At 37.3% G+C, this 13361-nt stretch overlaps 1 protein-coding gene across 3 annotated transcripts in view; it reads left to right on the top strand.

The window, feature by feature from the left end:
• Nucleotides 1-13361, top strand: part of Bicc1 (BicC family RNA binding protein 1) — a 241045-nt gene that overhangs the window by 71800 nt on the left and 155884 nt on the right. For all 3 annotated transcript variants that reach the window (XM_013017198.1, XM_013017199.1, XM_013017200.1), the window contains exon 2: nucleotides 11132-11178. In XM_013017198.1, coding sequence (XP_012872652.1) covers nucleotides 11132-11178 — 47 coding nt within the window. The remainder of the gene's footprint in view (nucleotides 1-11131; nucleotides 11179-13361) is intronic.

Genomic DNA, 13361 nt, shown 5'->3' on the forward strand with positions numbered 1-13361 from the left:
CCCCAATTCTGGCCAATTGAATTCAACAGCTAACGAAAAGAAATCATATGCTATGATCAAATGGTATTCATTCCAAGGATGCAAAACTGGCTCAATATATGCAAGTCAATTAATGTAATTCAATACGTCAGCAGAAGCAAGGACAAGAACCACATGATAATCTTAATAGATGCAGAAAAAGCATTTGACAAGATTCATTACCCCTTTATGATAAAAGTTCTGGAGAAGTGGGCTGGGAAGGTGGCTCAGTGGTAGAGCGCTTGCCTTGTATACATGAGGCCCTGGGTTCGATTCCTCAGCACCACATAAGCAAAAAGAAAAAAAGCCGGAAGTGGCGCTGTGGCTCAATGGTAGAGCGCTAGCCTTGAGCTGAAGAGCTGAGGAACAGCGCCCAGGCCCAGAGTTCAGGCCCCATGACTGGATCAAGAAAAAAAAAAATTTCTGGAGAAGCTAGGAATCTGTGGAACATTCCTCAATATAAAAAGGCTATCTATGACAAAACTACATCCAGCTTTAAGCTTAATGGTGAAAAGCTAAAACCATTTCCTCTAAAATCAGGAACCAGACAAGGATGTCCTCTCTCTCCATTCCTCTTGATCATAGTCCTGGACTTCCTAGCAAGAGTCATTAGGCAAGAGAAGAACATAAAGGGATCCAAATAGGTAAAGATGAAATGTAAAGCTATCCCATCACCTTTCTTGTTTTCCAGTTTCTTATATGAAGGCAAGTCTCTGGGCTTATTTAATCATTTTAGCTTACAAACTCTACTTATATAAAATAGGAGGGAAGTGATTTTTATTTTATTTTTTCACAATTTTGCATGCTTGGAAATCTTACCATATCATTCTGTACACTTGAGAGTTTAGTAAAAGTAAAAAGATTTTGGTTGCAAGTAATTTTCCCTTAGAATTTAAGGCTTTGTGCCTTCGTCATATAGCTTCGTCTGGCTCTGAGAGTTCTGATGCCATTCTAATTGCCAATGACTGTTTTTGTCTCTCTGTAAGGTTTTAAGATATTTTTTATTCCAGATGTTGCAAAATTTCAAAAGGCCTTGATTTGAATATGTTGTCATTCAGCTAGAAATATAATTAGCTTTACTAATATGGCCACATAGTACCTTTTACTTCTGGAAACTTTCTAGTCTATTTCTTTTTTTTTTTTTTTTTTTAAAAAGCTGGTCTACATTTCATCTATTTTCATTTCATCTCACGAGAAATTCATTCAGCTAGTTTTACACTTTTGCATTGACCTTTTTTTTTTACTGTTTTTTAAATTTTATTTTATTGTAAAGATGCTGTACAGAGGGGTTGTCAAACATTGTTACCACTGCCTTTGTTTTATTCTTACTATCCCTCCCCCTGCCTCTTCCCCCCACCCCTCCCCCCGAAGTTGTAAAGATCATTTCCAACATAGTGTCTTCTGAGTCTCATTGTTGCAGTCGGTCATCCTGTGTCCTTGTTATTCCCCTTCCCCTCCCCAAATAAGATAAATGTATATACAAGATGCAGGGCACCAAACTCAAATACAGTGACAACAGGGGAAGAAACATAGAGGGAAAAATATACAAAAGAAATGAAAAAAATCACATAGAACATTAAAAACAACAACAACAAAAACTTCTTGTACTTGAAATGAACCTTGGGGTTCATTTCATTTAGCATCATCTTATGTTATCCTATGTAATATATTTTGAGATATTCTGTTTATCTAATAAGATTATCCTAGACATATACTAGTTATTTCAAATTAGGGAAACCGTGGACCTGTATTTCTTTGGGTCTGGCTTAACATCACTTAGGTTGATTTTTTTCCAAGTCTTTCTATTTCCTAAAAAATGGGGTGGTATCATTCATTCCGATTGAAGCATAGAATTTCATTATATGCACACATACACACACACACATACATATATACATATACACACATCACATTTTCTTGATCCATTCATCTATTGAGAGGTTGGTTCCATATCTTAGCTATGGTGAATAATTGCATTGATCTTTAAAAGATATATATTTAAAATTTTATGTATGTCTTCTTTTCCTTGAAGAATTTTCTTTAAAAATCTACTTCTTGGATAGAATTCTATTTTGTTATATTAAATTTTTTATATTAAAATTTTGAAGAGAGTACATTACAGTTTTTCTCTTCTGATAATAGTAAGTTAAAACTTCTTTTAAAAACTTATTGTATTGTAAAGATGCTGTACAGAGAGGTCTGGAGGGGATGTGGCCAAAAGGGAACAGTATTGCACTGTTGGTGGGGGTGAAAACTTATTCAACCACTGTATGGAGCAGTATGGAGGTTCTTTCCCTAGAACCCAGCAAATCCACTTCTGGGCATTTACCCAAATGATCACAAACAAGACCATACTAAAGCTACCAGCACAACTATGTTTATCGCGGCATTATACACTACAGCTAACATACAGAACCAACCCATATGCCCCTCAGTAGATGAATGAACACACACAGACACACACACACACACAGACACACACACACACACACAGAGTAATTCTATAGCTCCATCAGAAAGAATTACACTGCCCCATTTGTTAGAGAATGGAAAGACTTGGAAAAAATCATATTAAGTGAAGTAAGAAAACTGTTGCATCCTCCCTTCCTCCCCAAATTTCTACCACATCTTTCTTTATCTTTCCCCCTGGACTCCTTTCCTCCTCCCTTTCCTCTTCTTCTTCTCTTCCTCTTTCCATTTTCTTTGCTCCTCCCTGTTGTTTTGTTTTGCTATTTCATATTTGAGAGATAGAGTGAGTGAGTGAGAGAGAGAGAGAAAGAAAGAGAGAGAGAGAAAGAGAGAGAGTGTGTGAGTGTACCACCCCATTTCCTTTGGTGTAGCTTGCCGATTTGTGGTCTTCACTAACAAAGAAATGGCCTTGTATAGTGATATATTTCAAGACAAGTAACTGCTGGGTATTCATCGTTGGCAGTGTTAGTCCCCACAGCTAAGGCTTATAGTAGATATGGGTCTGAATGTCTGCATGATACATTAGTACTGGACGGCCCAGAGCCAATTTTAGTTCTAAGTTGTAATTTTGCTTGCATTGACTGTGCTTCATTCTTGAGTAAGTTTAAACCACTGGCAGGGTGTGAGGAAGCAGTGTAGATTTGTGCTTTGAAGCAGTACCTTCCTAATAGAGGAATTCTACACCAATAGTTGCTAGTTGACATAGAAGTCTTTTTGAACATGTTCTGGCCTCTAGATACCATATATCTTGCATTACCAACTCCTCTTCTTCTGCCATATCATGATGACAACAATCTCAACCAAACCCCACAGATTTCCACATAATCCTCTGAGCACTGGTTCTGTGGTGAAACATCAGTGATGATTTATATTTACTTGGTCATCTCAGACAACTTGTACATCGTGGCTTCTTCTAGGGACATAGGCTAGCTCTGGTGCGCTGAAGCATTTGAAAAAGGAAGTCAGAGTTTGAAGGCAGGTACACATAGTACTCCCAGCATTCTCTCAGCCCAGAATTCCCTTTCACTACACCCATCTGTCTTTTTTTTTTTATTGTGAGAATACCGTACAGAGGAGTTACAATTACATGGGCAAAATAACGAGTACATTTCTTATCAAGCATTATTGCCTCCTTGTTGTTTCCCCTTCTCACATTAAACAATGAACCCAAACACTTCCCAGCATGTTATTTTCCTTGAGTTTCTGTAGTGTATTATCAATGAGCATCTTCAAGTGTTGTTTTTTTTTAATCACTTGACTGTTTTTTTTTTGAGGTCAAGGTTGAGGTCTCCCATTTATTAAATGATTGTAGGTATTTACTTGTGCATATCACAGGCGAAAACAGTTTTAGGGAGGCTGACAATTACAAACCTAGAGTTCAACCCAGGTTTTTTTTTTTTTTGGCCAATTCAGGGACTTGAACTCAGGGCCTAGGCACTGTCCCCGAGCTTCTTTTTGTTAGCACTCTACCAGTTGAGCCATAGGCCACTTCTGGCTTTTTCTGTTTGTGTGGTACTGAGGAATCGAACCCAGGGCTTCATGCATGCTAGGCGAGCATTCTACCGTCAAGCCACATTCCCAGTCCTGAACCCAGTTTCCTGACTTCAGTGTGCCTCAGGTGCTTCATAAGTTTTGTATAAACAAACTAGGATAATAAGAGTGTGTCCATGTAAAGGTGAATAGGACTATTCATAGGAAAGTAAGCATGTCTTTTTCTTTGCCTGCCCCAACCCCCCATTTTGTGGCAGACTGCCTTTCTGCATATAACCTGAACTTCAAACATGCCTGGAACACATTTGTTTCAGATTTAAAACAAGTTGGCTTGTGCCACTGCCATGTTATTACAAACACACAAGAAATATAAACTTCATTCCATTAAATAGCCATCCACATAAACTCTTAAATAGTTTCATGGCTTTCAGTTGAGCCAAAGCTGGATATTAAGGAAATGACTATTAATGTTACATATTTTATTCAAATCTTTCTAATTCTTTAACCTTCCCACCACCCCCAAAAGTACCAATAAGTCTTTTTCTTCCTCTCAAAATGTCCTCAGGATGTTAAGACAGATTACAGCTTTGATTTCAAGTCACTGATTCCTACTATTTGGAAGTGTTCTTTGTTTTCAAGTTTCTCATAGCCCGTGGCTATGCTCTCTACTTGAATCTTTTCAGATCTCCTTGGAAAACAGCAGAGTAAGTTATTCCCTATGGCTGCACTGTACAATGGAAATATAATGTGAGCCATCTATGTGATTTTAAGTTTTATTATTGCATTAAGATGAGTGGAAATGAAACAGGTTGAGATTAGTTTTAATAGTGTATCTTCATTTAACCTTGTTTAGGAAAGTAGATCATTTCAACAGACAGTAAAAAAATCAATAAGATTTCTACTTTTTCTCCATTAAGTCTTAAAAATACAGTGTGTGTGTGTGTGTGTGTGTGTGTGTGTGTGTATCATAATGGCATTTCTGAACTTTCAGACAAGCTGCATTTCAAGTACTCACTAACCACATGTGCTGTGGTATTAGATGGCATAGCTTTATAGGAAGGTTTGTGTAATTTTACTGTGGTATTCATAATTCTGTAGGTATTCATAATTCTGTCAAACAATTACAGGCTATGAATATCACTTAACTTTTGATAAAGCTAGACTAGTATTGAAATTTTAAAAATAAACTGGTATTTTATAAATACTCAAAGTACTAAATGATGCTTAACAATTTCTTATGTAGGAAATAGTCTGGAAGGAAGCTTTTATGCATGTCCAAAGTTGCTGTCAATTAAATAACTCTGAAATTCCATTGTTAAATGTTTTAGCATCATTAGTCCATAGGGAAATCCTCATTGTCAGGCTAGCAAATAAGTCTGAATGAACTTTTAATGCAGAAGGAGTTCAAGTTAAAAGTTGCTTGCAGCAGTGACTAATGTAATGTTCTCAGATTTTTGTGAATGTCTGCTTTCCTACATTTGACAGCAACAGACACATTCTGAAACTAAAACCTGATAGATTAGAGAGAATTCTGGTCCTTGATCATTTGCTGCTGTGCCCTGAGTGTGGCAGGGATATCGCTATCTTAGATAGAGTCCAGCATGGAACATTGACAGGACTTTACTGCTTCGAGAGTGTTGACATGTGAAGAAAATCCACCGCAGTCTGTGTTTTGGGAAGTATCTGCAAAACCCTGTTCTTATAACAAATCAGAGTTCCTCCCCCAATCCCTGTGATTTTTTTCTTTTTATTTCTTTTTAAAAAAATTTGTTAAGCTATTTAGTGGGAATTATAATTTTAAAAACAGCTTCAGGTATAATTTTAGATTATAGTATAGTTGGTAGATGACCCATGTTTATGGCTTAAGTCACAGTGGGTAATCTATCTCTTTCCTTTCAGATTCTTAGCCATGTGATAAGTTTATTAGAATGTGATACATTTATAAGGTACTGTCTGTTCCATGTCTCTATTGATCCTGACCTTAAGTGACAGTGACCTTCTTTTAAGAAATGTTTTAAACTGGAAATACATGCATACAGCATGAACTTTTATCTTTTTGGTTCATATGTCTTGTTTCTATCTTCTTTCAAGTTTGGTTGCAAACCACAGAGCTTCTCCAAATTTTGGGTTTGTTTGCTATTTTCACCTATAAGATTTCTTATTATAGGTATAAGTTGTTGAACTTTCTTCACTGAGAGCTATACAGCATCAGTGTTGCAAGCTAGAGGTTCTAGGTTAGTCAGGCTTTTGCCTATATCTGGAGTGCTGTCATTGACTGTCTAGTACCAACTCTAATAGGTAGCTTACATTCATTATGGTTTTTGTATGTTTGTCAGCTTGCCTTACACATGTGGGCTGAAAATGATGCATAGATAAGCTAGTGTTGGTAATGACTTCACTCCTTCTTTAATAGGAAAGAGGATTTGAAAATGATTTTGTCTGTTTTCCTAATTAGAAAGCAAATGATAACAAAGTTATACTAACGCTACCAGCACAACTATGTTTGTCACAGCATTATTCACCATAGCTAAGATATGGAACTAACCCAGATGCCCCTCAGTAGATGAATGGATCAAGAAAATGTGGTGTGTGTGTGTGTGTGTGTGTGTGTGTATGTAATTCTGTGTTTCCATCAGAAAGAATTACACAGCCCCATTTGTTAGAAAATGGAAAGACTTGAAAAATAATATTAAGTGAAGTAAGCCAGACCCAAAGAAGTATAGGTCCCATGATTTCCCTCATTTGCAATAATTAGTATACATCTAGGATAATTTTATCAAATGAGCAGAAAAGCTCAACAGCTGTGTACATATGACCATATAAGATGATGCTAAATGAAAGGAAGATAGGGACACAGAGGTCTTTCTTTGTTGTGGTGGTTTTTAATGCACTTAGTGATTTTTTTTGTTTGCTTTGTATGTTCTTCCCCTTATGGTATATCTCCTGTTGTCACTGTATTTGACTTTGGTACCCTGCATCTTTTATATACATTTATCTAATTTTGGGAGGGGAAAGGGAATAACAAAATGCTGAAACAGGAAACACAGGATGACCCATTGCAACAATGATACCCACAAGACACTATGTTGGAGATGAACTTTACTACTTCAGAGGGGGAGGAGTAAGGGAGTTTGGGGAGGGAAGGGATAGTGGAAGAAAAACAAAGGAGGGGATAATATTGCTCGACAAGAAATGTACTCATTCATTACCTTACTCATGTGACTATATCCCCTCTGTATAGCATCTTTATAATAAAATAAAATTTTAAAAATGCAACCTCCTTAAAGTATGTTTATGTTTGCATTTGAGCATGCATATATATGCTTCATTTTTTTTTTACAGAAGTAACATTGTGTACCTTCTATTTTATACTAAAAAACTCACTTCACTATTGCTCCTTTTTTTGTTTTGTTTTGGCTTTAACTTAGGGTTTTTAACTTGGGTCCTCACACTGGCCAGGCAGGGGTTCTGCCTCTTGAGTTTGGCCCCCAATCCTTCACTTTCAGTTTGGATTTTTTTCTGATAGGGTCTCATGGTTTTGCCTAGGGCTGGCCTTGGCCTGTGAATCTCTTACGCATGTGTCCCATGTGGCTGACTTTCAGACTATAAGCCACACCATCTGTGACTTAAGACGAGATCTTGCTAACTTTTTGCTAGGCTAGCTTCAAGGCAGATTCTACTGATCTCTTCCTCCTGCATAGTCATCATTGCCTATTGAGCCAGGGAAGTCTAACTGTAAAAATAAAACAAAAGTAAAGTAGAAAACTATCCTTAATTCAGCTAATGTTAGCATTTAAGTTGTCTTTATTTTTTTGTCTTTAAAAAAAACTTTTCTCAGTAGACCCACATAATTTTTTTCAGGCAGTGGGTTTGATTTATTTACAGTGAGCTCTTGGACTTACAGAAATCTACAAGTGTAGTATGTGTAGTGATATGCATTGTTCAGATGGCTCTTGCCACTGCTGGAATTTAAAACTAAATGCAAACTTAATGAGAAGTGGAAGAAACTTTAAGGAATGGTTCTCAGAGCTTTGTACTCCAGTCCAAAGTGCAGGATATAGTTCACCAACATCAATATTTCTCTAGAAGTATAGAACTGCATCTTGTACAACATTTCCTGATTCTCCTTTTAGTAGAACTGGCCAAGTTTTCAGGGAAGTTTTCTGGAAACGGTTACTATACATACATGTAGCTCAGAAGTAGCAGCAAATGGATTACATTGATAAAAATAAATAAATGTTTTACATTTTGGGTAATGTATTTTATGGGAGAATTAGGCTACCTGAATAGTTGCAGTTAATCTGTTAGGTGGATTAAAGATCCAGCAGCTCTCTTAGTTGCAAATATGCTGTCACTGTGTCTAAAACAGAGTGATGTTCAGAATCTATGGACTTGATGTTATTTCTCAGGTGCTGTTTATAATTTGAACTTTTTTCTTGCTCAAATTCTATAAGAAAGAAAATGTGATGTTTTTTTTGGGGGGGTCAGGTGTGTGTGTGTGTGTGTGTGTGTGTGTGTGTGTGTGTGTGTGTGTGTGTTACTGGAGATTAAATTTAGCATCTTCAGCTTGTTAGGCAGTTGCTCAACCCCTCCAGCCCTGTTCCTAGATGCATCAAGGTAATTTTTAAAGATACTGTATGCTATGTTTTAAATATGAAGTATTTCATCTTTGTGTTTTAGATTCACATAGCATCAAATATTACAACTGAAAAGCATCTCACAATGAAAAATACATTTAACCAGAAGTTTCCATGTGCCTTAGAATTTAAAAGGAAACTTCTCTCCCTGACTTTTAATTCAGAGCTGAATAGTCTTTTTTTTCCCGCCTGGGGGAGCTGAGGTTGACTGTAATGTTTTACACCTGTTTCAACTTTTGCCGTTTTTATTGGCAGTAAGATTGGCCATCCTATATTTCTTGTGAAGCAAAAATATGAAATAAAATATGGCAAGGCACTGGAGAAGTTATAATAAACATAAAAATGAATTGTTCAGTTTAAAGCATGAAATGCCTTACCTGTAGATTTGGATAGCTATGTTTCAGTACAATTGGAAAAGTAATTTATTCTTGCAGCTCTCTCTCAGGAAAATAAAGGCAATTACTTTCAGTGGCAGGAATAACCCATAGCTTTTTACATTCAAGTGAATATATTCTGGGACACTGGCAGTCAGATTGAAAGGGACAATAAAAAAAAAAAAAACCTGCTACATCATTGTGTGTGTTCACGTGATTGTGGAATAATAAAGATCTGGAGTCTTAGCATACAGATTAGCAAGACTCAATAGAACCATTTTGCCACAAAATCCAATCAGATTTCAGTGGCTGAGAGATGCCATGATATATGCAGTTTGACTTATTTTAAAGCCAGCATTTTGCCGTCTAAACATAATGAAAAAGAAGTGATTTGGGTCAAGATATTACCAGGCCTCATATTTCTTCCCTCCATTGGTCTCCCTAGAAGAACTCTTATTCTTATGATAGTTGTTCAACTTTATTGTTGGTTTACAGTAAAATGACTACCCTTTTTAGTGCTTTGTGGAGAACAAGAATAGCTAACTTAAATATATAAGCAGTTTAATTTGGATATTGTTGCAATATGTTGGAGAGTTGACAGTAAAATAGAATTTTAATATTGGCTTTATCTCCCTAGCTGGGATGCTTTGAATTTGATTCAGGTTAGGGCTTTAAGTTGAATGAAGGAAGGAACTTGTCTAGTACTATTCATTACTCAGAGCCCAAGTATTTGTGGACTAAAACAGTGGAACACATGCTCTCCTTTCTTTACCAGATCTTTAAATTAACATTTAAAATATCTTAAGTTTATGTTGATCTCAAAGCCACCATAATCCCCATTTGGAAGAATTTATATTTTCACACTGAGGAATTTACAGTGAATTTGAGAATTAGAATAAGAATCACATTTGGGTGCAGAAAGATCCCTATTTAAGGAAAGAGAAGTCTCTTGGCTTCTCTTGTTGCTTTCCTTGACTGGCTTCTATTTGGCTTGACAGCTATCCCTCTTGGAGTCAGACTCTTTCAAGATACCGGGCAACTGGGGAAGAAGGATATTTTCTTGGAATTGCAATGACTGGGCCTAAACAGTCATAGCTGACATCAGAGTCAGTAATCAAACCAAGAACTGAGGAACCAGGGGACTGAGGATCTTGGAAAATAGACATAGCAGTACTTAAAAAAATACATTAAGCTCAGATCTGGAGTTTCTTGTACAGTAGTTCCTCCTATACTGATTTGAGTTTATTACGGTTTGAGTTCAACTACAGAAATTGTCCCCTTCATATACATCCTGAAATTGAAAGGCTCATTCTCTGGGGTCTTGTTAGAGATTTGATGGATAGGGAGTTAAGGAGTGTCTTGAAGTTGTGACATTATGAATTCGTTGTGAGCCAAATACTTATTCTGAAGGAAGTTTCTGCAGTAGAATGTAACTGTGTCATGAAACTTTAACTGTCAAATTGAGTTCTTGTGAGGAAAAGGAGATATCATCCATTTTATATACAGTAGACTATGGAAGGCATTTATAGGGTACTATTTATATTTAAAATTAATATTCAAATACAGTAACCTTTTAAATAATCTTACATGAAGTTTGCTGTTGGCTGTGGCCTTCACCATTATTACTAATTTCTGTGTTACTTTGTTTTTCTCTATGCATATATGAATGAAATAAATTAAAATGTAAACTGTGCCAACTAAAATCCAAGTAGATTATGTAGTTACTATAGTATGAAACTGAACCACCTCAGAAGTAGGTCATGTTGGATGAGCCTCCTCCTGACAAGACAGCCTTGTGCCTGGGATCTGTTATGCCTAAGAAGTTCATGGAGCTCTTTGTCAATTACTTTGACCATTACATCTATTCATAGGTTCCTTCATTATGAAAGAGTAACTTTCATCATAGTGTGGAAATGGATATTTCTCAGTCTTCCGGAGTCTTTAATCTAGGGATGTGCAATACTGATGGGAATCAGTATTTTATTTTCAACTTGGCAGTCCCTGATGAAGCACACGGAACTTTGGGACTTCAGGGATGGCATCATGTTTACCTTTGTATTCTTTGACCTGAGGGTCAAGGGTTTTATTGGATGCATAAATTAAAAAAGAAAGAATTTTAACGCTATGCATTTTTGCTTACAGCTGCAGCTGAAGGAAAAGGCAGGAGCGGGGAAGACTTTTTCCAAAAGGTAGGTTGCTCTTTACTCTTGTCTTGGAGATAGATAGGTCGAGGTTGACTTCCTTGCCTCAGCAGCAACACTAGATGTCCCTGAGTGCCCCCTTTCTACAGAAAGAAGGGTAGATTTCAGTCACTTAGCTGGAAATAGTGTGAGCAAAGGGGAGGAATGTGGTATGGGACTTGACCTTTCCAACTAGGCTCCTTCTGGACAAGCCTAATGAAGGGTTTGTTTGAAAGTGAGAAGGCAGTTTTACTGTAAGGTGTGTTTTTCCCCCCACTGAAACCATACAGGGTTGTCCTGATTATGTGCGTTTACCACTCTTGATCTCTCCTCCTTTTCCAACGTGTTTGACCTGGGAGGTGGAAAGGATCCATTACAGCTTTTCTTATTTCCTGTAAGCATGACTATGGCAGGGTAGCATAATCCTTGAAAGGTGTCTCTTGAGAACATGTTTACTCATGCTTGGTCACCGTGCCCATTCTGTCCCTGCTGCCCCCTGAAAGTTCTGATCTTCTGTAAGGCTAGTTGGGCCAGTCATATGTAGCCAGGGGAACTAGCAGCTGGAACTGATTGAAAAAGCTTACGAGAAATGATGAAGGGTACTTGGACTCTAGACCTGTTTCCTAAAATTCACGTTTTATACAAAGAAAGAAGCCCTTCCTTTTGAAAAGACCGACTTGTGCTCTTCCAGTCACAGAAGATATCAGGAGAGGCTGGGGCTGCAGAGGGATAAGCAGCCCTTGTCTATGAGGTTAGCAAGGGCTCTTGATGTTTTCAGAAAGACAGAAGTTAAGCACATAAAGAACTGAAAGGACATTCTAGGCAAATAAACATGATGTTTGAAGGCTCTGATGTGGATGAATTTATATGGCAGTGTACTTCAGACATTTGGCAGTTCTGTGACAGGTGAGGAGTTCATTCATTGTCCTATGTGAGATATGCCATCTTGCGTGATAAAGAGCCTTCCTTCCATAGGGAACTCTTTCCTAAAGGAATTTAAACTTTACAAATTTTAGCAATGCTGTGCTGACAGGATAGAATGTGCCAGTTTTCTATCATTATTTTACGTGCATGTAGTTGAATTTCAGATACTATGGTTGAGCCTTCAGTATGGCATTAATGGACATTGGTTACTATCCAAATTCTACCCAATACTTGGTGTTTAATTGGATCAGGCTTGCCAACAAAAGACAAGGCAAGAGAAGACAAATAGTGGAATCCCAGATTTGCATCTGGTTGGCTGGGATGGTATAAATAGATGCTCTCTGTAGAACAGTTTCAAAACTTCATTGTTCTTTAACTCTTAGATAAATGTAAAAAGCAGACTCCCTTGCTTTGTGCATTTCAGACAATCTAAAAGCTGAACCCGAACCTGATATATATTGTAATAAAGCAGTTTCATTCTTAGAAGATTTGCTAATATTTATCACCCTTTGTGGAGCCATATATACATTCCAGTGGTTTAAATGAAAACACATGTTGGAATCTAGAAACACATGTGCATCCCACAAACCCTGAGTTGGAACTGCAGATTTCATCCTTGGTTCCAGGTTAGTGAGGTCTCTGTAAGTGAGAGTAATTTTTATCTCTTCATTTTCTTCTTTGGTGCAATAGAAAGTGTCTTCTTGATAAATAGGGGTCAGTATAGCATTTGCATATTCATCCTGGAACAAAAACTTAATAAAATTCCAGCAGAGTAATGTTCAGTGTTTTCACTGGACTGATGTAGATACTGTGGTTCATCTACCATAGAATGAAGTAATGGAGAAGAGTGGAATTGTCCTCCAGGAATTTTCTTCTAGTCACATGCCTTCCCTTTTCACATAGTGGAAACATGTAAGGGAATATTGCACATTCACATTTTGAGAAACATTTGAGAAAAAATCTCATCATGACTGGTGTTTATCAGCATCTTTGAAGAAATGTTTTTTTCCTAGAGTAATGCATGTATGAAGAACCTGTGTGCTTATTTGTATCTTTTTGTTCTGATTCTTGGATGAATATGTCAAACAAAAATTAGAATTTGTCTGTAGGATTGGGGATTGGCTCAAGAGGCCCTGGTTTCAATCCCCACTACCTCAGTCTGTATGTGTGTGTGGGGGGGTGGGCGGGGGGCACACTTCCATGTAGTTGAGTTCCAAGTTCATATGCATTTTTTTTTTTTTGGTCCGGTTGTGGGCCCTGAACTCTGG

This window comes from Dipodomys ordii, unplaced genomic scaffold, assembly GCF_000151885.1.
Source record: "Dipodomys ordii isolate 6190 unplaced genomic scaffold, Dord_2.0 Scaffold34, whole genome shotgun sequence".
In the NCBI taxonomy this organism is placed as follows: domain Eukaryota; kingdom Metazoa; phylum Chordata; class Mammalia; order Rodentia; family Heteromyidae; genus Dipodomys; species Dipodomys ordii.